We start from the raw sequence: 27319 nt of genomic DNA, 5'->3' as shown, positions 1-27319 counted from the left end.
CTTGTGGTTGGCTTAAAGAGGCAGTGCAAAGGGCAAGGAAAAGGCAAAATTATCTGTCGTACCACAACATTCTTCACTGAACCATGACTTTAAATCAATATATAGATATTGTTTTTAAGTCCTGTTTCCACTTATTTTTCAAAAAATACTTAAAAAAAGATAATAATTCAAGTTCAAAATACAGCTTGAGAAAAATTGAGGATTTTTTAAGTCACAGAATCATTTTGAGTAAAAAGACCTCTAAAGCCATTGAATCCAACTATTTTGATCCAGTTGCAGCTCAAGTTTCTCAGTTCTGAGTCCTTATTGCTATGGAATATATAAATTATATATAAGCATATTGTAACATAAATATATGTATGTATGCAAAACACACAGTGCAAGAAATACCCTCTTTTTGCCAGTGCCAAGGAACTACCTTTGATTTCCCAGCTAATCATTGCCTACAAGGGACAACTTGCTGCTGGAAGAGATTTTGGTGCTTGGAGCTGGGAACTTGCTGGAGCCTGGCAACAAATCTTCTGGAGGGAGACCCCTAAGGCTGAAGTGTAGCCATGGCACCAGGCATCACTGCTCATCCCCTCCAGCCCACTGTTCACTGTGGGAGCTCCTGCAGAGCTGCTCCTGCCATAGGCACAAGGCCATGGGGGAAAGCTAGAGCTGCTGGCTGGCAGTAGCTCTCATGTGTACTTGGAAACCTAATAGAGTTCAGAAATGTTTCAATAATACAAAGCAACTGGTTCTCTTTTGTTACTTACTGCATTTTTAAAAAAACCAAAAGAGCGAAGGGTGAACAAATTTCAGAAACTCTTTCATGGTCTGTTTTAGGCATCCTTGCTGCAAGGGAGGTGATGCTTCCTCCTGTGTGCTAGCAAATGTTTGCAGGGCAGTGTTCAGGCAGAGGCATTCTTTACCCAAAACTCAGACAGCTGAAGCTATTCTAAGGAGGGTCATTTCTATTTGAAAATAAAAACTGGAAATTGCTTGGGAAATTGATGCCAAAGAGAAAACTAAGGATTAGATACACTTGAGGTGATGGTCAGGAGCACAAGTAGGTTACAAAGGGTTGAGATTAAATATACAAGTAATTTCCTTATGGCAGAAGTGTATACTGCAAACTAAGAAAATTGAGACTAAAGGGTAAAATTACCAGAAAACAACCTAAACAAAATATGGTGCCATATGGAAACTTACAGCAAAGGCACATAATTAATCTTACCTCTGTCCTCCTAGTGGGACTTGGCACTCCCTGTGCTTATAAATTATAAATGCAGCAATGTTTGCTACAGATCAATGTCTTTGGTCCAAGAAATATCAAATAAGTTGCTAATCAAAACAGACTGTTCCTTTCCTTCTTTGTGTCCTGTATATATAATGCTAAGATAAGGCAGTTTAACAACTCATTTGGAAATTTTAATGTACTATAAAAATCCAAATTTAAAAAAATGTCTAAACTCTGAAGTCTTAAGCCAGCAGCTACTCTCTCGCCCAGCCTGCTAGCTCTTTGTTCTTCCCTACAGTTTTTTCCTATCTTCCTGTCCAGTCTAAATGTCCAGTCTGACTTCCTTACCTCAAAAACAAAAAGTAAAAAACCCCAGACTATAAAATCTAATCCATTTCCCTGAGTGGCTCACTTCATGGCTGCATCGATAACTCTAGGGAGAAAGCAGAATAAATAGGACTTAGTACAGCTGACACTGTAAGGAGCTGCTCTTCAAGTCACTCTGTCATTGTAATGGCTTTTTTCAGCACTGCAGCTAAAAGCAAACATTAGAGGCTTTTAAGGTTGGAAAGTTACCAGAATTCCCCTGTCCCTTGGTGATGTTTGCTATGACTTGTATTAAATATAGGAGCAGATCATATCGTGCTATGTCAACCTAAGGCTTGGTTTGATTCTCTTCCTCCTTATGAGATATCAAATGAGCTTTGAGAAGCTGTAGATGAGAAATACCTGGGGTAATGATTTTGGAAAACATCATTAAACTCCAGTCACCCCCAGTATTGATAGAACCCTATGATAGTTGCTGTAAAGCTGAATGTGGACAGGTCTTTTCCTCCCAAGAACACCTTATTTGCTTCTCAGTCCTGTAGCTCCTGCCTTGAGAGCTGTCCTGAGCACCCTAATCCCAGGGGATAAGATGTGCAGAACGGATCATGCTCAGCTCTGCAGAGGGCAGAGTGTCCTGTTTTCCTTACAGCTGACCTGTCTCACAGCACTCCAAAGATAATAAAACACCAATCTGTTGCCACATGTTGGAGACATGTAAATCTGACTCAGGTATTAGGATTTAAAGAGCTCTATGAAACTGCAGGGTGTAGGAAGGCAGAAGGACTTGAAGCTGCTTTGGTCCTTTCTGGCAATACTTGATTCATGTAGTGTGTGGCAAATTGTCCATAGATGCATTGTATTGTAGTGGAATCTCACCAAAAATTGTACTTCTTACCTAAGCCCTTTAGTTCTTTTTAAAATTTATAACTTCCTTCCTTAAAGCTTGCATCCTGATGCAGAGGTATTTTATGTACCATGAATATTTGCTACACTCAAGATTTTAATGATCCATGAACTAGAGAGACCATTTCTTCTGGAATGCCTTTAGCTTATATTTTAAGCTAATATTTTTATGCAATATGGAGATCATCACAAAGAGCAAGTTTATGGCTGTCCTGGACCTTGAAAATTTTGCTCTAATGAAAATAATTCTTTTATGGCCTTTTCCCAATCTACTGGCTGCTGTGCAATAAATAAAGGAATCAAATTCTTTATTAGTGAGGGTTATTGAACCACAGTTTTCTTTTGCCTAGAAAGGAATATGGAAATAATGTTCTAGGTCTCAAAGCTGGAAGCAATATTGTTGATTCTGGCCAGCAACAGCATGAACATTATTTCTTCTGTATATTTCTTGCTTGTGCTGACCCACAGTACCACTGGAGGTAAACAAAAACCGTGTATTTTTCTCAAACCATCTGACACCTTTTCTATTAAGGAAATTTTTATCAGTAGCAATGTGTAAAGACAAGCACAATCAGTCACATCTTATAATTTTACAATAACAGCACTAATTAAACATATATATACATATATATATATATGTGTGTGTGTGTGTGTGTGTGCGTATGTGTGTGTGTGTGTGTGTGTGTGTGTGTGTGTGTGTGTGTATCCAGGCATTCAAAGGATGATAGAAGATGACTGCATTTAAACTGACAAATTTCTGCCATACTTTTCAAATTCTAATGCATTCAGCTATATCAAAGCATGAACATAACCCAGCTTTTTCAAGGTACTGAATGTTGGAGCACCTATTTCTATTGCATCTCTTAAGATGCCTTGTTGGAAACAAACAGGCTCTGAGTAATTTTCATTGATGAATTAAATGCTGTTTTCCCATGTTACTTAAAAACTAATAAGATTTTATCAGTAGCCAGGCTTATATTTCTATTGTTCTGAATCTATCTTATTCATAACCTACATTACTGTTAAAAGGCCCAGACAGTGGAATTATATATTATGGAACTAGAAGTGTTAAGCATTGTTTCCATGTGTTTTGGCAGTAATGACTCAGAGCTAAACTGGTGTCTCTAAATGCCTCCCTCTTGTATGTTTTAAACTGTGCCCTGTAGTTCTGTTGTGTTAAAAGCCCACCTCTCTGGCCTCTCTTTTCTGTAGAAACTCACAGATGTCCACCCTGCTGGCACAGGTGGGATGTCACCTGCCTTGGTAGTTCTGGAGGTGGAATTGCAGTGAGAAGGGAGTTGTCATTGCAGGGAGGGATATTGTGGATTCTCACATCCTTGTGTCATTGGGGTAGCCAGGTAGTGGATGAGTAGCACCTGACACTTGGGCTTGTCTTGCAATCCAGGTAAGCAGCAGCTCTGCAGGGGTCTGATCTATAGAGACATGCTCAGCAAAACTGAGTATCACCACAGACCTGACCACTGTTACTATGATTTTTTTTCAAACCAGACACTTGACCTTTGCTAATAGCTGCAGATTGAATGGTTTCCTAAAGTTTTGCCTAAAAATAATTGCATTGGGACTACGTAAAGCACAAATCACTTTGAATTAGTATTGCACAGTCTACTTAAAGGTTCTTATTTTAAGAGTCAAAGTGCACTGAGAGTCTTAGTGCAACAGATTAGATCCTGAGCATAATTGCTGTATGATTTAGCTTTCATCATTTTGAAAGCTATGACCCACTTTCAGAGCATATGCTTATGCTACATTCAGAGCCATAAGTGGAATGCAGATGCACTGATCTGACCTTGAATAGAAGTGCTGAAGAGCCAAAACCAGCTGAGGTGCCTGCAATCACCTGGCTACAGCAGCAGCCACCCTAGGCCAAATGACTTTGATCCTTGGGTGGGTCTGACCTGCAAATTTTCTTGCCATCCTCCTTTCTTTTCCTTTCCATTGAAAATATTTTGGTTTTGATGAATCAACACTCTGATGAGAGGTTTCTTCCCAAATATTCCTGAAGCTGAACAGTGTCAACACTGTCATTGAATGTGGAAATGCAGTGTCATGATGCCACTAACTGCCTATACTTTAAGGGAAGACAGTCACTACAACCTTAGGGTAGGACATCCTAGACTTGGATTCTGACACTTATTCTGTGTCTTTGGGCAAGTAATTTCAGGTCAGAGGGGGAAAAATACAGAAATAGTTGCCTAATCTCTGCTTAAGGGCTCTTACTGCAATATATTGGTCTTGCTCTTCCAGATTCCTGTTTATTAGATGAGACTTTCCAACCTCACTGTGTTGCCATCAATAACTCATATATTATGGTGTGAGGCAAAAGGCAAAAGGTAGCTGAATTTCTGAGACAGATAAATATAGTAACAAAAATGAGGACAAGAGTAACCTAAGTCTGCACAAAATGAGGTGATGGCTGCACTTGGCCATGCCTGGTGCAATTCTCAGGTGGCTGAAGGATCCTAGCTCTGATGCACTTGAGTGCACAAGAGGACTGTATCAGTGCATATCTACTGTCTTAATGCTCTTATTTCTTAGTGATTACTGGACCACAGAACTGAGACTTTCCATCCCTTCTCTTCTCACTGCTGTCTGTCCATCTGTGTAATTAATATAAATCTTAGGCTACAATGCACTGTCCCAAGCTGATAATTTCTTCAAGTTTGTCTTATCTCCTATTCCCTGCTTATCTTTTTGTTAATAACTTTATAGTGTTCTCATTGTTATTTGTTTTCTTATATGTAGTTAAAATAGATTCTTGGTTACTGTAGTGGGGAGGGACACATAAACTCAACTAATACATGTTGAGGCTTTACTTCCCTTAGCTTTTTGGTACATTTTTGCTCTTTCCCCCTCCTCCTTCCCAGAATTTTTTAACCAGTAGGTCCAATTTCATAACATGCTATTTGTTATCATAAAGCTGCCTCCAAAATCTCCTCAACTTGTATCCATCTCAGCAGTTTGCACTTTCTTGATGCTATTAGCTCTCATTGATTGCCCAGAGGTTTCAGTCAAATGTTCATGTAATTGCAGTGAAGAATAGTATATTCTTTGCACACTTAATGAAGATTTTATAGGAAATCTAAAAATAAAAATATTTGTATTAATAGTGGCAGCATCTATTGTTTGTCCAATGCTTTCCATTATGAACTCCTGTTCCCTATGCTTATAACTTTGCCAAATGGTAACAATAGGGAATAAAAGTTTCCCTGCTGGGCATCTGCTTATTTAGCTGAAATTTAAGTGCATAAATAAAACAGTTCAGCTCCTTCCAAAAATGTGGCTAGAAAATATGTGTTATTTTATTATGTTAATTTCTGTCTTTCATTTGGAAACTCCAGTTGGTCCCTATGCAAATAGGAGGGACAAGAAACAAACAGTAGATGAGTTTTGTATACTTTGTATCCCCAGAAAAATGAACCCAAATATGGCCAAATTGTAGACCATTCAGGGCAGAAAAAATGCAGCCACTATGCTTAGTAAATCTCTGCTGCAGCTGTGTGCTAAATACCTTGAAAAGTCTGTCTGAGCTGGACACCATTCCTTCTGGACTGTGTAATTGCAGCTCTGGGCTGTCATGGCCTTGGGTTCTGTTTTTCCTGGCCTCCTAATGTCCCTCTTTTTCTGGCAGGTGGTAGTAAAGAGATAAGTTTGGTTTAAATATAGGAAAAATCAGAACTAGAGCTTGGACACATGTGAGCAATTTTGGACAAGTATAAAGCAAGGACAGAATGGGATAATGAGGGGAGATTTGGGCTAGGTGAGAAAATGTAGGAGGCTGGGACTGGGAATGAGAAGCCAAGAAGGGAAAAGATGAGTCTGGACAGGCTGGGAGCAAAAGAGGTCAAATTTGAGGACTGGAAGGCAAACATGTGGCTGCTTATACAGGATCTCTGCAAAGCTGAGGGGAAATCCATGAGGGAGCCAACGACTTTGATTAATCCACAGAGAGATTTGACCCTTGCCTGTTCTCTCAGAGACAGGGCCACTGAGAAGACAATCACCTGCAAAAACATTGCAATGTCCTACAGTCCTCTGGCACTTGCTGAGTCAGTCAGCTCCAGCCCTGGTGCTGATCATCCTGCTGAAGGCAAAATCAGGGAGTGAGGAATCAGTTTTAAAAAAAATGGAAGAATAGGCAAAAAAATTTCTCTGCATTCCTACCTTCTCCCCATAGCATTATTTTAGAAGAATATGCAGGCTTGTTGTAAAAAAACAGATATTCAAAAGGCAGGAACTCCTGGAATTCATAGAATCTCTATGACTTTAATTTAGCTATTAACTCAGGATTTGCATTAGAGTCTCTGTTCATAAAAGAGAATTAATGGCTACCTTGGAAAGCTTTGGTTGCATTAGGGTCACTGACCATGATCTGATTGTTTAATATGGGCAAGAGCTGCACACACGCCACCAGTGGTGTATGTGAACTGGTTATCCTGAAAATTAAATTCCCGATGCAGGATAAATTAAGAAAAAAATGTATGGGAAATGAAATAGAAATAGAAAAATAAAAGTAAATATGAAAATTTATTTTAGAGATGTTTATTTATATAGAAAGTGTCACATTTTTCTCTTTGTCAATGAAGGACTAAACATCCTTTACGATTCAGTGGCAGAAGGAAATCAGTTGTTGAAAAGACAACTTCTATACTGAAAAAAAGAACAATTCATAAAAGTAAGAAGTCATCATGTGCTGAAAATAAGTAAATAAAAATCTGCAAATGACAGCCAAGGATAATATGAAATTGTTCAATTACTAGGAACAATGATAATGGTTTAGGCCCATCACTAGAAAAAGCAAAAAAAAACCAATCTCAGTGATGCAGAACAGACAGAAATATTTCAGAAAAGTATTCTTCAGAATACAGCAGGGTGTGCTTGTATTCTGACAGAATCGCACATGACTTTCAACACATCAGCAATTAAAGATGTTCAGAAAACACCTTGGAATCAGAAAATTCAAGAAGACTGGGAAAATACCGAGTCTGTGCCAGAATTCAGAGGGTGTGACAAGCCACTAATTACAGGCTTGTTAGCTTGTAGGCAAAATGACAGAAAAATAACATGGGGCTTCAAAGAAACTGACATATACAAATATAATTATTGCCACCAATATGGTTTAGTGAAAATGAGTTATTGTGAAGCAAGCCTGATTTCACACTTGAGGAATTTATATAGTTAGCTGATAAAAGTACTGTAATATATTTAGATTTATTAAGGCTTTTGACTTAATACTGGGTGGTGTTCTGTTATAAACATGAGCGCTGGCCAATTTTTGGAGGTTTTATTGCAGATATGTTGCAAATATGAGGTGCACCTGGTAATTAGGCTTTAAATATATGCTTGTCATGAAATCAATCTTCTTCACTTCTCTGGTTAAATATCCATGACCTGACAAAAGTCAGGTAATTTGGAGACGCTGTCTGTGAATGAAAGATGCAGGGTTGCTGTGAATAAGTGCCTATGGTATGTACCTCCAACAGAGCTCAGGAAAGGCATTTTATGAGTTTCATGTGAATGTGAGTATCTCAAATCCTAGTTTTAGCAAACTGCAGTGTCCAAAATTAGACACACTTGGTATGAACATCCACATACAGGCAGTTTGAAAGGATCCTACAAGCATTTAGAAGTTTGCTGTGAACCAGCCAAACTCACTCAAGGACTGGACCAAAAGCTCCTCATGCTCCAGCGCTGGTGGAAAGTGCTTGCTGAGAGAGATGTGGAGCCCTGTGACTTGTCCTGCAAGAGATGCTGCTGCAGAAGGACTTGCTGGCTGGAGAACAAGTGGCCATAGATAAAGATGTGAAGGGCTTGCTTCTGGTTTGTGTGAACTTGAACTGTGTTGTATGTGCGAAAAGAAAGGCAACTTACAAGTTCAGAATAAAACTTTTGAAATTGTTTATGAAACATGCCTCTTTTTTGTGGCCTGTAATTACAGAGAATGGTATGTCATCAGAGCAAAATATATTATATAGCATTGTAGAAACTTCTGCAATATAGAAGCATTATAATATCAACTATCCTGATAATTTCCCAGCTTAATATCTTGGAAAAATCAATTGTTTCTTTGCAAGGATGGAGAATTCAGATTTTTTTCTTGTTGGGGAAAAGAAGAAAAACAACCAAAAAAACCAACCAACCAACCAACCAACCAACCAACCAACCAACCAGTAAAGCACAGGTCTCAACATCTAGCTCTTATTTCCATTCTTTTTCTGCAAAAATAATCTCTATCCCCTACCCCTACCTGTCATGGAAATCCTTGAATGGATGCTTGCTCTGACTAGCACTTTCCTTCTTATTTTTATTTTCCTTCAGAGTACTAAGAACATTTGTTTCACTTTGTTAGCTATTAGCTATTTTCATTCTTTCTAAATAGCTGTCTAGGCTCTCATGAATCAGATAAAGGATATACCTTTGCCCAAATATATGCCCAAATGAGTTCAGGGAAAGGTAGCAAGATCCCTGAAAGGTTGTTTTTTTTCAGGGTCTGCTATTTCTCTTTCATTTCTTAGAATCACTGAAGACCAGTAATTTGTATTACTGCTTTGGTGTTGTAGTAATAGCAGTGTTTTAAGTGCCATAGGCAGCACATGGAAAAAACATCCCTACTTTAACTGCTACATGTAATGTAGGCTGTACAGGCTGCTCTGTGTTTTACATATTAACAGAGATGTACAGATCGCACACATGGGGGGATGGGTGAAGAATTGCTTTTCCTTCCCCTTCTCTCTACATACATTTCACTTAGCTCTGCTGTTTCAACGTTCAGCTCCTATTGTTAAAAATAGAGTGTGAGACATTAAGAAAGCACTTGAAGGCACTTGAAGGCAAAGGAGATGGCTCAAACAAAACTGTGAGAGAACAGAAAAGGATATTCATGTAGATGTCCTTATATGGGTGCACATTGAGAATGTAGGGATGTCTCTTACAGACAGATTCTGCAGGAAGGTGAGCACCTTTCACTCCCATCAGCTTTTGCAGCATGGGAGAATTTTCTGGCATCTCCCAGGAGCCAAACAACTGGGAGAAAGCAGCCAGAGCACCACCCATACCTGGACAATTTCTTGACTTTCAGTACATGCAGGATACGAAAATCTGCGGCTAACAGGGTTTTCTTTATTTCTCCATGTCCAAGAGCAGGCTGTAACTCCACCTGCTAGTGAGAAGGAAAGTTACTGTGCTGGCTGTGCATTGCCCAGTCTGACTGTGTATCTGGACAGAGGAGGAGGTAAAGGGAGGGGTGTTGTCTGCCCAGCACTGCAAGAACCAGGACTTACCCCACGTGAACCATTTTTGAGCACTTTTGCAGACAGTGTTACACTGCATACTATTTCTTCCCAAGAGGAATCTAATGTTTCTATCAAGATCCTTGAAAATATGTCTCTTACTTCATGGTATGCACTCAGTCACCAAAAATGCAGGCCTGTATACATGAAATGTGATTTGATTCATTCTTATAATGCAAGAAATTCTGGCCAGTAATTGTCTTCTTGCACGTTTTTAACAAAAGTAAGAGGAGCTTGCCCTAAACAGCAATCTGTCACTTAGTGTCATCTTTGGCAAAGACTGAGATGCTCTCATACAATGATGTGATTTGAAAAGTGACAGGGACAAGGGACAAGTTACATGGAATTTGGAGGGAGGCTGCAGTGGAGAGTGCTACCTCTCTAGCACAGTTCATCTGAGCACCAGTCCTGCCTGTGGTTCCCACACAGCTCCTACCATGTCTGGTCACTCGCTCGTACCTAGCACACAAGATTCTGGAGTGGTAGAAGTTCCCATCCCTGTATTGTGATTGCAAGATCCAGACTTCACTGGAAGGCAGATAGGATCTGCTGTGTGAGGATTCTGCTCACCTCACATATGCTGCAAACTTGTGATGCAGTGCAGGGAAGTGCTCCCTGCTGCAGATGTAGCAGCAAAGTCACACCTAGAAGAGCTGTCTCACCTCCTCAGGTCGCCACCTCCACATTTTCACTGCACCCCAGCTCTGCCCATGCTGGGCTCCACTGTCCAGCTCACAAGCTGGGAACTAATGCCAAGTGACTACAGGTTGGAGGCTTTGGAAGAAATTAAGACTGCTCTAAACTAAGTGGTGTGTTCTGTAACTAACTGTGAATAGAATGCCTCTAAAATATTGCTTACAAACTTACTTGGTATAGAGTTATTATAGTTATTTTAGATGTGTTAGAGGGTTATGATGAAACCCTGTAACTTGCTGATTTTCTGTAAAAGAAACCAGGAAACTATATATTTCTTGCTAGTTATGCAAAATTATTGGTTTTGGGAAGTTTGCTGAATGCCTTGATCTTTATGGGAGGACATAAATTGCAATTAAATGGTAAACATTGATCTTGATTCTTTGCCACTGATTTTCAAAACCTGTTCCATAGTACTTGCAATATAGCAAATGTGGATTTAAGTTATTTTTGATCACCTGCAAGACATGCATCAGCTGCTCTGGCATTATATACAAAACAGGAAAAGAATCAAGGTTGCTCCAAGACATGCATTTTCTCTGCAGCCATGTAGCCACTGTTCTTGAAGCACTTTCCATAGCCATGTATCAAGGCAACATTCCCATATGGGCCAAAATCTGTCTCTAAAACACATACAGTTTCACTTTCATGGAAGGTGACTTAAACCAAGTCATTAAACTTGAGAGCATATGACTTACTCTTCATAAAATATTGCATCTTGCCATCCTTTTTGATGTTTGGGGGCTATTAGGACAACCAAGAAGGAGGTTACTCTGCTAATAAAAGTCTTATTCTGACAGTGCTGTTATTGCAAATAACTCTTGTTCCAGTGGACACGTATTTGGAAAACAAAGATACCTCTTAAGGGTGAAATATTTTCTGGACAGAGAGGTGCTGGTGGTCACAATGGATCCATGTTTGTGCACATTATCAGAGTATATCTGGCGACTAACATGTTTTTGGATGCAATTCCCCATTCAAGAACTGCATGCATGGTGCACTTTTTTTCCCAGTGGCAGGCGCCCTCTTTGCAATTTCCCCTACAAATTTATTCTTTCCTGTTGACTGGTATCAGCAATATGGCTGGAAGGAGGGAGGATGAGGCCTAAACACAATGCTGGTCAATTAAAATTACTTACCTGAATTAAGTCAGCTGAGTGGTTTGCAACCACCAGGTTTGTGTTGGTTCACAGCTCTTACTGAGTTCCCAGGTGTCTAAGAACTTCTTTACACCAGAGAGATAGTCTGTGTGGTTTTCAGGGAGTATATTTGGGCCTGCATGTAAGGTTGAGCTGTTCTTTCCTTTCCACTGCTGCTTTTGGCCTTTAGGCCTTCACTTTCCCCTTCTACATCACAATCCTGTACCAGGCAGTAGCTCTCTTTGGTCCCAGTGTTTTTACTGCTCTTTAAAGGGATATGAAGCATTCTACCTGCTGTTTTTCCCAAAATCATTAACATGGGTCTTACGAAGTCTTTGCCTTGTGTGCTCCACTAGAAACCTGAATTCAGCTGACTGGCAGATGTCTTCTATCTCCTTGCATTTTCTGAATTTTGCAATAGACTGAGGACTTGCTATTTCTATTTTCATTCCATGTGTCTGTGCTAATAGTCTGATATGGGTAGGAAATCAGGTTTGCATAGTGTTTTTGCAGCAGACATATAAACTGTTTTATTTCGACAGGAAATACTGGAGGTATTGTGAGAGTGCCAGCAATGTGTTTTCATAGATGTTGTCTCATTGCTACTGACAATAACCAATTGCCTTCTCTATTTTTGTTAGAAGACAGGTTATATCTTACTCTGATGGCTTCTTCCCGCAGCAGATGCTGTTTCAAATTTTCATAAAGGCAAACTCCTGAAAGACAATCCTTTCCAAGCTAAGGTAGGTCTTTGTTTTGCTTTCCATAGTTCAAAGACCTATCAGCTCTTCCTGTTTCAAGAGCAAGGCTCCCATCACAGTTACAATCTCCTGAACCTCTTCTGAAGTTGATACAAGGTAAGAATGGCTATAGTTATCACTCTATCACATTGCATATTTCAAGGTTGTCACAAAAACTTGAAACTCTGCGAGTTTACAACTAGTAACATGAGCTGAATTAGTATTTAAAGTATGGACATGTAAATGCATAACTAGCTAGTAATTTCCAGAGTTTCAGTGATACTAAGTTTCATTTTGGTTTTAGTTTGCATTTGGGTCTATTTTCATGGCCAGTTAGCTGAGAATTGAGCTTGTGGTCATGATCTCTTGAGGCTTCTGTCCTCTTGCATCAGTGTCTGTACAGAGCATCACTACCATGACAGTGAACCTTGCCAATTTGCCCAGTGTACGTGGTGGTGTTTGAGATCCATCCTGTGGCAATTGAGTCCCACCAAGCATCACTCAGGGTGTGTTTTGAGTCTGCTCACCTGCTGAGTCTCAGGATACAGCAAGGGAGATGCTTTCTTGAGCTCCCAAAGCAGTGGTAGGCAACAAGAAGTGCTTCTTTTTCTGTAGCAATTAAATAATTCTGTTCCCTTATATAGTGAGCTTGCTTCAGTCTATGTAAGGATGAATCTTGTTTGTCTTCTGAGCAATGACTAACCTGCTTATTTACTTTCTGAGCTCCTGCTTTATATATAATCTTCCCCTGATCGCTTGTCTCCTATCGATTAATTGTTCTCTTCTTCCCCTCACCCGTTTCTTTTATTTTTTTCTTTCCTGAGTATTCTGAGAGGTAGGTGTTCTATAGGTGGATTTTTCTGAGCTATTTCCTGATATAGCTTCCTTGCTTTTCAAACTCCTTTCACCAGCTTTGCTACAAGGAAGCTCCAGAGCATTGTCTGCTCTGCGTAGGCTACTTATTCTCCTGGTGTGTCTACTCTGTGTGGGCTACTAATTCTTCTGGTGTGTCTGCTATGAACTGCTCGTCCCAGGAATGCTGTGAGCAGGGTAGGGAGACTGTGCTCTAATTGAAAGGAGCATCTTTCATTCTGTGCCACCTGATGCTTCAGTCTGCATACCTTTTCTAGAATCCTCTAGTAATTTTCCTTGTCCTGGTGCTGTTTGTCAAGCTACCAAGGATGTGTCCTGAGTTGTCCTGTGCTGCTGTTTTGTGTGGCACCAAACAGAGGCAGCCTTGCAGGTTGAGTGCCACACACTTTCTGTTTGATGTTTGCTTAATGTGTGTGTTGTTTCTCTCTTCAGACCAGACAGCTTGTTCACCTGTGATATTCATGTGAAGAAAGCATTGGTGTACCGACTGTGTCTGAGCTACTTCCTTCTTCACAATTCCTTCTTCAGCATTATCTTAGAGCACATGGAGCATGAGGTGAAAGTCTTCATGCTGAAGTAAAGTGAGGCTCACCTGCTCCATGCTGTGAAAGTTCCATGTTTAACACACAACAGGTCTAATACTGAGTTCTCGTGCTACCTTGTGAGGGGCCAAATCCCTGTACTTAAGTCCCCACCCAACTCTGATCTTCACAAGCCATGCAGGCCTTGCTATTTGCCTTTTTTCTGCCAATTTAGAGTCACAGAAATTAATTCTAAAACTCTAGGGCTGTGGTACTTTCTGTGCATCTCTGATAGGAGTTTTCTTGTCACAACAATTGTGTGTGACCCAACTGGCAGAATGGTCGCCTCTCTTCTTATACCATCCATAAGACTTCCTTCTGCATTCTTCTCTTCTCTGCTACACTCATATCAGCTTGCTGAAGAGTATCCACTGCTTTCCTCTTAGAGCTGCTCCTAGCACCTCCTTTTAAGCTGTTGTAGGTCTTATTGAAGAGTCAAACAGATGCAAATACTGTCACATAGGAACTGGTGGGGGCAAGGAATGGAAGGGCTGCTTGCAGTGACAGCTTGCCACTAGCTTAGTTTAGCTGCTGTGTCAGGATGTGCCCACTGACTGATCTGACCAAAGTCAATACATGGAACATGACCTTCCAAATGCATCTGCATAGATAGGAAACTGGTGCTGGTGTGATTGATCTTTTTGTTTTCTGTAATGCTTCCAGTTTCTGGTATTTTGTATCTATAGGAACAGAGTTAGATCTGGTACAGTGCTCAGGCAGAGAGGAGAGAAAGTGAAGGCAATGTACAGCCTCAGTGCTTTGCAGAGTTTTTTTTCCTTTCTACAGTCTTGGTAACATGAACAGTTTTCATAGTATTACTTCCAGAAGTTTCAACTTAGTGTCTGATAAGCACAGGTCATGCCTGCATTGCAGCTCAGCTGCTCAGATCAAAAAGCAGTTTAAATCAGTCTTGATCTCTGATTATTGCTGTGCTCTTGCACTGCTATAAAGTGAAACCTACATCTTTAACCCCTATGAGGCCAAGTGCCTGCGTAGCCCCAGCCTTTCTGTAATCCTAGCTGTCCTGATGTTGCATGTCTTAAGAAGGAAGGCTGTGCTGACTTGTCTGTCTTTGCCAGCCACAGGCCCTTCACGTGAGCCCAGCGGGACAGCCAAGGTGGGCACACAGTGCTTGCAAGCAGGGTAACCTGGAGGCTCCTGTGGGCTTTGGGAACCTCTTGCAAAGGACGAGTTGTCCTTCAAATAAGGCTGAGAAAGTTATCACTGCTAATCTCCCTTCAGCAAGATGCTGCGAATCAATTCCCAAGATTAGTGTTATGGTCTGAAGTCAATGAAAAAAAAAAAACAAACACCTTTTTTTAAAAAATAGAAATCAGCTTTACAAATAATTTTGTCCAACTACACAAGTGGGGTAGTGGGGGAGGAAGGGACATGGTGTTCCACTGGTGAAAACTTCACAAACCTCACCAGGAGACAGGCCTGATTCCTGACTGTAAAGACCTGATGCTGGAAGATGAATTTTGCATCCATGTTGCCTGAATGCTTAGTTCTATATTTAAAATTTCCAAATAAAATTGCTATGATGTTGTGTAAATTAATGCACAGGAAATCTCCCATGCAAAGTAACTTTTTTGAGTTAAAGAACCTACAGTATTTCAGATTTCTTTAAGTGTATAAGAATATAGTACTTAGTTCATTAAACTTGCATTTAAGAAATTGCATTTAAAATATAGGGGGAGCCTAGCAGTTAGTTCTTATTCACTTTATTCAACTTGAATTGAATGTTTTTATTACTTACTGTTTATCAACACTTTTAAATTGCTGAGAAGAAGTAGCTATTTATCTATTTCTTTATGCTTTCCAGCAGCAATATAAAGATTGCATGCAAACTGGAATTAAGCATTTTAACAAAACCAAAACATGCTGTGCCTAGGGGAAATCTGTGGGTAATATGATCTTCATAACCCACCAACAAGCTTTGTCGAAAGCAATGTGATATCTGGGCACAAATGTTGTGGTAACTGTTGGTTAACTTTGGCTAGGGGCTGTTCCAAGTAATGCTGTCAAGATTTATTCTCTGGTGCACCTAAAATTTTCTTGAACTAGTAGTACACTGAATTAATCATGCCAAAAAACTAGGATCTCTGCATCAAACATGAAGAACTAGCAGTAGTAGGTATGAGTGGAATTTGCACTGGAGATTAAGCTCAGGGGTTGTGTTTTAGGTGTAGTATAAATGTAGTTACAGTAAAATAACCCCCTCCTACCCATCTACCTTACAGTTCTTTCCTTAATGTAAGGCATCTCTTTAAAAACACTGTTATGCTGCTTGCTGACACTTTTGCAGTGATACAATGCATACAAAACATAAGTGAAAAATGCTGATACTGAGACCGTATCTTAATTATAAAGAACAAGTTTTTAATGGATGCTATTATATTTTTATGTGAAAAGGTCCACCTCTAACACACCTTTTTCCCACTCGCCATGATGTCTCCTGTTCTTCAGAAACTTGGGGTTATTTCCTTGTGCCAGTTAGGTCTTCCTTGTCCCTGTAGCACTCAGCAGTTGAACTTCCTGGAGCTGGGAAGGCTTTGGTTTAATGTTAACCATGGATCACCGCTCAGGTGAGTGAAATGCAATGGTCTGTAAAGCACAGGTCAGGGGTGATGGTGTATAAGCCCTGTTTTATCTTTGAACTCTGTAACCCCTGTGGGAACACCCGGCCTTGCTCCTTTCCATCTCCTGGACTCAGCTTTGCCAAGCCGCAGAGAGCAAGGAGGAAATAAACGAGCCCAGCACCCTCACCGCGGATCCTACGCTCGATTTGTCACTACGAATCCTTTGAGGGTCTGTGTGGGGCAGCTGTGCGCAGGAGCCACAGCCAGGTGTGAAGCGGCCCCTGTGGGAGCAGCACGGCACAGGAAGCCCTTCTGCAGGGCAGATGCTGCCCAAGGCCTCGCTCGGTGCAAGAGCCGCTGCAGCTTTTAACTTCCCAAGGAGGAAAGCCGAGCCCTCACACGCCGCTGCGGGCACACCTGCGGGCTCACACCGCCCATCGCCACTCATCCAGCCGCTGGGCCCTGCTGCGGGACAGTCCGCCGGGTGCCGGCAGAAGGGGCCCAGGCGGCGGCTGGCAGGCCTCCCGGGCCGGCTTTACAAGGAACGCTGCGGCACGGAAACAATGGAGAGCCGCCCCCTCTCCGCCTTCCCCCGGCACTTCCAGCGCCGGCAGCAGCGCGCCGCCGCTAGGGGGCGCCGCGGCGGGGAGCGGGGCGGGAGGGGCGGAGCATGCGCAGTGGGCGCGCCTCGCCCGAGCCTCGCGCCTCCGCCCCCTGCCCGCGCCGCCGCCGCCAGCGGGAGGAGGAAGAGGAGAAGGGAGGGAGGCAGGTCCGGCGGCCCTCTCGGGTACCCCCAGCGGCGAGGGAAAGATGGCGACGCTGGGAGGCGAGTCGCAGCCCTTCCCCTCTGCTGCTCTGGCGGCAGCGGCCGGGGTGGGCGGCGGCGGCGGCAGCGGGGCGCTGGGTCTGCAGGCGCCGCTGAACCGCGGTCTGGAGCGGGCGCTGGAGGAGGCGGCTCACTCCGGGGGGCTCAACCTGAGCGGCAGGAAGCTGAAGGAGTTCCCGCGCAGCGCCGCCGCCCTCAGCCACGACCTCTCCGACACGGTGCGGGCAGGTGAGCCGGGGCGAGCGGCCGGGGGCGCAGGGAGGGGCGGCCGGCGAGCGGGGAAGGTGGGTTTGTGGAATCGCCAGGGACCCCCTCAGGCACTTCGGCGCCCCCTCAACCTCCCTGTGAGGCGAACACCCACTCGCCACCCTTTCGTTCGCCTTCCCCCGGGGCCCGTTCCCACACGGAAGCCGAGCCCACCCCCGTCTCTCCGTGGACCCTGTGCTTTCTTTATTCCCCCCGCCTTGGTGTATGAGGTAGGTGTTTGCTTCCATATGGCTGAATCTGTGCACGCTCCCCTCCATCCCCCCGCTCGGCGTTTGGTGAGGCTGAGCTGCCTCTCCCGTGGCACACTGGGGGAATGTATGGAGAATTCTTGCTCGCACCTGTCCTCTTCTCCCTCTGGGGAATGTGCGTCTCTGTGCCACTCTTCCCTGGCTGCTGAGGTTTGCGGTGGCAGCCAGCCCACCTTTGATTCAGCTGCGGGAGGAGTGCACACACAGTGCCAGGGTGGATACCTGCTGCTTCTGTCCTGCTGCTCGTGGGTGAACCCACCTGGCACGGAGGGGATGCAAGTCCGTGTGTAACCACATTGGGATACTCCTGTACCTCTGAACGTGTCACCTCTTCGCATGCCATAGGTGGAGGCATGTCGGTGGGAAGACTGCTGTGCAGCTGCCCCGGAGAGCGTGCTACCTGTCAGAAATGCCACTTGTTCAGCGCTGGGGCTGACATCCCCCTTAGTGTCCTTACAGTCATACAGCCACAAGTGCCAGCTCTATGCAATGCTATCTTCCAGGGCAAATATAGAGAGAAATCCCTATCTTCACAGGCACTGCATGTATTCTACAGTGAGGGACACCATCATTACATAAATCTGCAGAGGGGACAGGCTTGACAACCCTGCAGCAGGTGTGTGAGAGGCCAAATATTCAGTTTGTGTTAACTTGCTCTCACACCTTTCTTCCAACTCGAAAAAGGCGCATTTATTTCTCACCTAGGGAGGCAGACCCCCGCTCAAAGGGTCATATCAGTTTTCCTGCCCCTGTTTATCCCAGGTGATGGAACCTAATCCCTTCTTTACGTGGTGTCACTAGTAGAATGGTGCAAACCCACATTAGTGTGTTGCTAAGGTCTTCAATGTATGGCCTCCACCTGCCCTTGTGTCCCCATTTGCCTGCTGGAGGTATCTGTGTTGTGGCAGCAGAGCAGGAGACGTGTAGTCACTTGTTCTTGTCCCACAAAACAGTAGGTGCTATATCTGCATGCAGACATGTGATAACATGAATCTAAATTCTCAGCTACTCCTGCACATGAGGGCATTCATGCCTTCCTGTATGCGGAGACATGTGCTGCCTGCTTATTGAGTCTGTCTAGAGTTAGTACCTCAAATGTGTGGTAGGTGTCTTGTGTTATTGTTGTTTAACTGTTACTTGGCGGCTGTTGCTGAGTGGATTTCATATTGGTCTGTATGAGCACCTATATCATCATATCAGTTAAAAAAAAATAAGTGAAGGAAACTTCATGAATGAAACTGCCATGAATTGATAGCATGAATTACCGTACTAACCATAAGCTGACTCAGTAGCAGATGTGAAAGGGATAGGCATGGTAGGGGGACTGTATGTGGTTAGAATGACTTCCAGCTTGTCATCCCAAGCAAGGCATTTTTAGTCTCATTTCTTTTTTAAAGTTGAAGTCCAGCAGACCTGCCACAATACAAGATAAAGAGTTTGGAAATCCAGAAATTGAGCTTCTTCAATTTGACCTAATATTGAACCAAACTGTTGGAAAACCATATTGTATACTGAGGAGATCAAATACTGGGAAAAAAATTGTTTGATGTGTAGTGATTGCATTTTAGTATTTGTGTATTGTGTAAGTATGTGCTGTACAGGCATGAGCTGTGTGTAGTATGGATAGGTAGCACCTGCTAGTCACATGCTTGCTTGTTCTACTGATTTTTCTAGGAAAAAGTAGTCTTCAAGCATTATTGTGCTTTTGTCAGAGTTTACATGGAAAACTTTCAATATGAAATTGAATGTAGAGTTGTGTTTTCATTCTCTTTTTGTTTGATATAAACAGCAGTGTAGGTCAACCCATGTCTTAATCTTGTGACAACAGCAGCCCTTTTATCATTGTCCCTTTTTAGAAGAACACTGTGTTAATCTATAGTTGCTTTAAGGTTTTGTTTGTAACAGCTTGTTGTAACTGTTTAATGGGAACTGCCTTGAAAGTTGTGTATTGATGTATTTCCAAAAAACCCTTTTTTTTTTTTTTTTTTTTGTTACATTACATAACAAATATATAAACAGAAGAGATGCTTGGGTTAAGGCCAGGTTTCTGAAACTCTTGAAGGGAATTTTCTTTCCTGCTTACTCTCCGTAAATGTGCATAGTATAAAACTTTCTCCTTGAAATGAATGACTTGTAGTTTTGGATCTGATGTGCTGACATGTCTCTGAAGTCCTGAAAAATTGGGTTTTGGGCTAGGGATAGCCTTTCACTGTTTTTTTGAGGGGAAGAGGGGATTGCTAGTCTTACTGAAAAATGGAGACACTCCTTGATGTAGAGGAGATTAGTGAGGGGGGTTGAGTTTACAAATCTGAGGAGCAGGGAATTTCCAGAAAACTGAAACCAAGCCTGCATTTGACAGTGTTTTAGTATTATGGACTGAAAATATTTTTTTGGTTCAGAAAGTGATGGTCTAGAGCTACTCTCAAATAAAATATTATCAAACTTATTTTCTAGAAAGGTTCTGAATGCTTTTTGTAGGTCTGAGGAAGAAAAAAGTGATCAGCTTTCTCTGTTCATGCGTTTATTTTTTTCCTGAAGTTAGAAGTCAGATTTTATGTAGCAGTTGATGCACTTACGAAAGGGACGTGGCTTGTTTGCCTTTAGCAGCTGGGATGAGATAGTTTGATTTTTGTAGTTCTTACCGTAGTTACATTCTGTAATAACTCCAGAGGCTGAACTGTACTTGTCACTTTCTATTCCTGCACCTTCTTGTTATGCTTTTTCTTCTGTGACTTTTCTTTGCATTAAAACATCTTGGTTACAGAAATGTGATAGAACTTTTCTTCCTCAGTCTTTGAGAGTTCTGCTCAAGTGCTGAGTGACCTGGTCAGATGGAACTTTCAGGGAGTATCTCTGCACATGGAATGGAGTTTTCATGATGTTCAGTACTGTTAGAATAAAATGAAGCCTCTATGTAAAGTGTCTTGAGTTTAGTCAGACGTTTTAAACCACAGTGTGGATGCAATGCAAAAACCATTTCAAAATAATAAATGCTATTCTTATCACTTTTATTACAGGCTGGGTTATGCAGAAGGCAGTGGTATAGTAATCACATAGTTCTTAAGTAATAGCATGCAATTATATTCCTCCAAACCACTGGGAATGCTGGAAGCATGTTACTTTATAAAAGAGCAAGCAAAGGCCTCAGAGATGTAGCCATGGCTACCTACTGTATTACTTCAGCCTCCTTTTGTGGGCTTTGATTGTATTTCTGAAGACAGAGCCTCTGAACCTTTTCTGGTGAATACCTGCTTCATCCATTTCTGTCGGGTGAGTTAAGCACATGTGGAGGGATTACTTGCTGCTGCTCGTAGTGACCTGGTAGAGAAGAAAATAAATTCTTTAAATTACATGCAAGATTATTAGAAAATAATTGCAAATTGTAGTATTTGATTGCTACTTTGGACGGTATGAAATTTTGGAAGGAATGTGTATTTTTTTTTTTTTTTTTGTGCAATAAAATGCTCGTTCTCCCACCTGCTGTTTTTAAAAGTGCTTCTAAGTGGACTGCACTTGTCAGACAATGCTGTGTTGAAGACACCTTTGCCTGGCAGCATCTTTGAAATAGCTGTTTTGACTGTATAACTATGGATCTGCTTTCAAGATGGTTGAAAAATCACAGTATCACTGTGAGTGGTGATGTTGGTTTGGGTGAAATATCTTCCTTTAATTTCTCCTTGCTGATAACAACAACAACACAAGTATTTTTGTTTCCCCCCCCCTTTTTTAAAAAATTAAATATGATGTGTATGAGGCTCAGAGCAACTTTATCTAGTAAAAAATGTTACTCCCATGCAGGGGAGTTGAACTAGATGACATTTAAAGGTTCAGTCCAACCTAGACCATTCTGTGATTCTGTGTACATTAGATTGCCAGAATTTAATCTTACTTATTTTCTCCAACTGCTTTATTAATGTAATTCTTCCTTCACATCTGAGAATTCTTCTAATTGCAGTAGATGTGCAATTGGTTCCACTTGTTATAAGCAGGTTATACTGGGCAGGATGTCACACATCTAGACTGGTTTGTTTGTGCTACTGTGCCCTTCCAAATATCAAATATGACCACTATATAGATGCTTGTTTAGAATTTGATTGTTGATTTGGCCACTAGAGAAGAAGATATTTGATATGCCCCACTCTTTTTAAGAATTCTCTCTGATATTTACTTTGAATAATTCATAATTTTGACTTCATATTTTGATTAAATTGTGGGGTTTTTTGATAAGCCTGAGATCCTTTCATTTTACTAATTTAATCTAAACTCGTATCAATATCTTTATAAGGCTAAAAAATGAATAGAACTCTGTTTATCTTTAATTTCAAAAGTCAGTCCCTTCCTACAGCCTTCCTGTATTTATTTGAAGATTTATAACCTTACTGTTTTTTATGCAAATGATATCTTGAGTGTGTTAGGACAGGGAGAAAGAATAAATGTTTGTTTATTATCACCAATGAATTGAATATTATCCTGCAGCCAAAATTTAGGAGATGTAATTTTTATGGCTAAAAAATGAAGATAAATCAATTTTGTATTCATTATTATGTATCCAGCAGTATATGTAACATTATTATGTATTTAACAGTTTGAGACACTACCTGATTGTTTGGTTTGTCCGGACATCTCTGTGCCAACATATTCTAGCTTCTGTTTTTTACTCATGAGCAATGCTTTGGGAAAGAGCTTATCAAACTAGAACTGTTCTTTTAGAAACATTGATGTGCATAGCAACTTATAACTGCAGAATACCATGTAAACCTTCTTGGCCCTTTTATTCATCATGAAACCTGACTATATACTTGCTTGTGGATCTTGTAAACACCGAGGCTATTGACTTCTATTGGAATGAGTCTATTAGTTCTCTTGCAGTAAGGTCTAGTCAGTGGTGCTTTTGAAAATTACCTCTTTGGTCTGGAGATTTATGCCCCCATAGCTGAAACGTAGCCAGCGACTTTGCAGGTGCTGTTAGACTCCCCTCAGCACAAAATAAAGAGAATTAACTCCAACCTTCTTTGTTGCATGGAACAAATTGAGTACACAATTGCCTGGTTACTGTTTCAGAATGTGGCTTGAGCAGATCAATGGCTTTCTACCACTGACTCTGTATGTATCTTTCCCTTGTATTTGTTTGTTTGTTTTTTTCTTTTTGACTTGCTTTTTAGAGAAGCTTCAAACCTAGTGCATGGGCTAAGAGGTAGGAGAGATGCCAGCCTAAAAACTGTAGGATAGGAGGAAGGGTGAAACCTCTTTCCAATTTCAGCAGGAGTAGGCTCTGCTGCAGGTTGAACCTTTACCCCCAAAGGGGACTTCCCCTTCAGGGTGGCAGTTTTTTAAATGGCTCTGCCTAGAATTGCCATGTTTGGACATGCTGTGCATGTAAATGAATAAAGGCTGAAGGCTTTTGTAGAAATATTGTCACTTTGTGCATCCTTGGCCAATCTGCTTGGAAAAGACTGACTCAGAGTTCCAGAAGTGCTGTTTTGAAAGTCAAGGTGCTACAGGTTCCCTTTCAAATGCTTTTAGACAAGCAGTTTTGCAGATCCATTAGCCTGTGATCACTGGCCTGGTGGGAGGTAGAAGCCAAATATTCCTGCATTGTTTGTAAGCCTCCTTTTAGTCCTTCTCTGATCTCTTTCTATTGTGTCTTCAGCAAAAAAGGCATCTTGGTATAGACATCTCTTAAACAGGAGAGACTGTATGAATCTTAACACAGTTACTCTGTACACAGAGTTTTGAAAACACTGAATACTACTGTGAGGGGAAGAGGCTGGGGCAGAATCAGTTATGACAAAGTAGAATGAATATTTGCACAGTAGAGCTGTGGCTTGGAAGAGGAAGGGGGCAAATGCCAATGCAATATAGGTTTGAACAAGGAAATAGATAAAAAGATACTGTTAAAGGCGGAAGTGTCATAGAGAATGAAAACTCATGAACTGTTGAAAGAAAATATATGAAATCAACAAAGAGAAATGTGTGTAATGGCTTGCGATAATTATCTGAAATCTGTAAAAGTGAAGAAAAATGCCAGTTATGTTCATAATGATTAGAATTGTGTGTATAGGAAATCAGATAAACATGGAGAAAATTGTTTGGCTCCAAGATACATTACATTTGCAGACTTTATGCTACAAATAATAGTTTCAAATTCATACTTTTAAATACTAACTGTTGAATTGGAGTTTGAGAAGCTTAGCATCCATTTGTCTGCATAAGGAAAACCCAGTGATTTTGCTGCTTGCAGAATTGTAAGATCAACCATGATGGAGAGAGTGGTGTTTTGTTTATCAGAATGACAATTCTAGGAAGGATGAGCAACTTCTCTGGGCCACAGGCTGACTGTTCATCATTCTGCCTGCTGTGTTCTTGCTGACTGTTAGTAAGCATTTACTAGGTTTGTGAACGTTCCCAAGCTGGTTAGATTGCTAACTCACAGTTAAAATCAATAGGATTTAAATAATTGAAATGGCACTTCCCAAAACAGAGGTAACTTAAACTTGTTCTGCTGAGACCAGAATTATGGCACGTGTACCCATTTGCTGTCCTCCGATGTGCTGAAAGAGCCAGAAATGTTATCCCGGTGTTTGGAGAGTGGATTGCTGTCAAAACTGGAAACGGGTGTTACATCTCCTGACTTCTGACTATTCTCTGCTGACCATGCTGTGCAATGTATTACACACACATCAGAGCAGTTCTTGGGAATGGTACTGAGGAGTTAAGCTTCTGGAGGAATGATTCCTTTCTGCTAAATTTGTGTGTAGATGTCTCTGTGGGAGGAGTTAATTTATGAAATTCTAATGCTTTCTCCCCAGCGTTTTTCTCTAAGGGTGTCTTGCTGGCCAGCTTTTTATTCTTTTTTCCTTGTATGGTGCAGAACACCCTAATGCCTGTAAACCTCCTATTTAAAAATAGAAATAACAATAACAGTCTTTTGTCCTCCTATCCCAGGGAGTAGGAGAAACATTCTTAAAGGAAAAAACGAAAAGTCAAAACTTGTGAGATGATGATCGTGGCAGAGCCAAAGTAGGGGTTTGTTTTGCACATAATTTTGAGCCTGAGGTTTGCACTTGCTTTTGAAGCTGCATGAAGTGTTTCATGTTCGGCTGAGCTTGTGTGGGTTTAGTTAAAAAGCTAGCTGATAAGTTCATGATGATTATATGAGGTAATTCTTCTAGGAGTGGTTAGAGAAATTACTGGAAGTAGCTGCAGGTTTTAAATATCAGAACAGTGGTCTTTATGAGAAACAGAACAAGGGCAAAATAGCTGAAGCACCATGTCAGCAGTGACCTGAACTGCTGAGTGGATAAGGTTTTTATGCTCGTTTTTTGTAGATGGGTGATTTTATTCCTTGGTGCAAAGTGCAATAGTTGTAATGTTTTTATTTCCTTTCAGGGCCATGGTGCTTTAAAAAGCTAGATTAGTAACAGATTTAATTTCTAGGTTTTGTATTTAAATATATGAACTAGGTAGTTTCTGCTATTGTAGCCTGATAAATACTTATTTCTGAAGGCAACATTGCTGGAGCAGCTGGCATTAATATGTGGAGGATTTAAGACAAATAATTTTTTGAATTAAAGAAATAAAATTCAGCAGAGTACATCTTGGAAGAATATTTAAAATAGCATGTGACTTGATTTCTTTAAACTGTGAAGAATACTATAATACTACTACAATGCTAGTTTATATTCTAATGTATGTTTCAAAAGTAGTAAAGTGACTGCAAATGACACTTTCACTTCAACTTATTATGTGTGAACAGACATGAAGTTTTTTAGCATCTGAAGTCTTCATCTTTGGCTGTGCTATTTGCAGTGACACCTCTCCTTAGTAGCATTACATTAGACAGGCAAAATGTAAAAATAAAAAATAAATAAGATGGGGAAAAAACCCATGACATTTAACTGTGAAGAGAAAAGCATGTGTAAGAAGCTGGATCTGTTGTTTTGGTGAACAGAAAGAAACAGGTTCATAAAATGAGTGTGCAAAGATAAATCACTGAAACTGATGGAGAAATTTTGTAAAATGGGCAAGAAATAGGATAGGAAAAGAAAATTGAATCAGAAGTTAAGCCAAAGAAAGGAGTGGAGGAGAATACACCCCTGGATAACTTATTCAGGGTAAGGCAAGATACCAAAAATGCAGATGCAATAGGTTATGTACAGTAAGAACCTTACATCAGATTTTAAAGACAGTGGAATTGTTATCATGGTAAGCAAAGCTTTTATTATTAAAGTGACTTTTTGTACTATTTGAACTTTTAACTGTTTAAAAACCTAATGATGGGAGAAATAGGGGTTATTGAACTATAGACAGGTAGTACCATTGCTGCTGTTATATTATAGTATTTTGAGAATAGTGAGGGTTAGCTGAATTCATTCAATTCAGTCTTTTTAAGGCAGGGCAAGGGCATTAACAACAAAGCTGTCTGTCTATTCAGTGGGGAAGGAGGAAGAACATAGTGTCATTCATATGTTATATAATTAAAAAATGCAGACAGTTACGAAGATTTCTGGAACGGTTGTCTGGTCAAAGCTGAAAGGAGCTTTCTCAGCAGTAGGGGCAGGACAAGGATGCCCTGGTTACTAAATACAGCTGTGATTGATCAAGGGGAACAACTTATCCCGTGGTTTCCCATGCTCATTTTATTTTGTGTTGCTAGGGCTTCTTGTTTGCTTGTTTTGTTTTTGTTTTTTGGGTTCATCCCAGTTCAGGAAAACTGTCCTTTTGCCTTCCACTTTGTACAGTGTAGTTTCCCTGCTCAGTAAGTTTTGTCTGTGATCCCCTTTCCAATGTTTGAATTCCAGTCTGGCTGAATGCCTACTCCTTGCTTGTGTTCCACTTAGCAGCCGTTCAGATTGTCTTGTGTTACTGACTTGGTGTTTTCCTCACTCACACATCTTGTCACTTGCAATTTTTGCTAGACATGATATTTTATTCCCCCCTGCTTACTAGTGTGTTTGAAGGAAGATATATGACCAAGAATATCCTTGTGCCATCCATCTGAAATGTTTCTCTATTTTGTCTTCTTTTGAGACCCATCAGTACCAGTTCCTTCTAGTTTCTATACAGCATCAATATGATGATGTAGCTTCTTAGTTATAATGTGCAGAAATTAAGACTGATTTACTGAATTGTAACCATGTTATAATGGATGTTTCTATTCACTGTCTGAAATTTCAAATGTGATGGAAAACTATGTTAATTTGGCAATGTGTAGTTTTATATGTTATTTTTCTGAGGTTTTATTTGGGGGGACAAAAAAGGCTGCAGAGTCTAAAATTGTTTTTCATTAAAAAAATTGGAAAGTTTCTCCTCCATCTTCAGAACTACTTTTTTTTTTTTTTTTTTTCATGTGCTGTCTCAAATTCACTATAAAAAGTGAAGATAATCTGCAGATTCTCCACAAAAAAATCTTTCATGCAAGGGTGTTGATCATATGATTTGAAAGAAAATATAAACTAATTTAAAATAATGAGTAACTTCAATTTTCTAACATTTTTAAGGGAATTTAGAGATAAGACAGACACTATCATGGTGTAGACCATGAGACACTTTTGTATCATGGTATTGCTGCTATTACTGCTCTGTTGAAGTGTGCTGTGTGTGACTTTGAC

The 27319-nt window shown here is 40.9% G+C and overlaps 1 protein-coding gene across 4 annotated transcripts in view; it reads left to right on the top strand.

Moving 5' to 3' along the window:
• Positions 1 to 17082: 17082 nt before the first annotated feature.
• LRCH1 (leucine rich repeats and calponin homology domain containing 1) overlaps positions 17083 to 27319 on the top strand; it is a 114461-nt gene continuing 104224 nt past the window's right edge. For 3 of the 4 annotated variants that reach the window (XM_056505893.1, XM_056505884.1, XM_056505875.1), the window contains exon 1: positions 17124 to 17421. In XM_056505893.1, the coding sequence (XP_056361868.1) occupies positions 17178 to 17421 (244 nt within the window). In that variant the 5' untranslated portion in view covers positions 17124 to 17177. Of the gene's footprint in view, positions 17422 to 27319 lie in introns of all 4 variants that reach the window. The other variant, XM_056505866.1, reaches the window with a different exon arrangement.

Source organism: Oenanthe melanoleuca, chromosome 1 (assembly GCF_029582105.1).
Source record: "Oenanthe melanoleuca isolate GR-GAL-2019-014 chromosome 1, OMel1.0, whole genome shotgun sequence".
NCBI lineage: Eukaryota > Metazoa > Chordata > Aves > Passeriformes > Muscicapidae > Oenanthe > Oenanthe melanoleuca.
The sequence above is the reverse complement of the archived record's forward strand: the minus strand, read 5'-3'. Positions and strand labels throughout refer to the sequence as shown.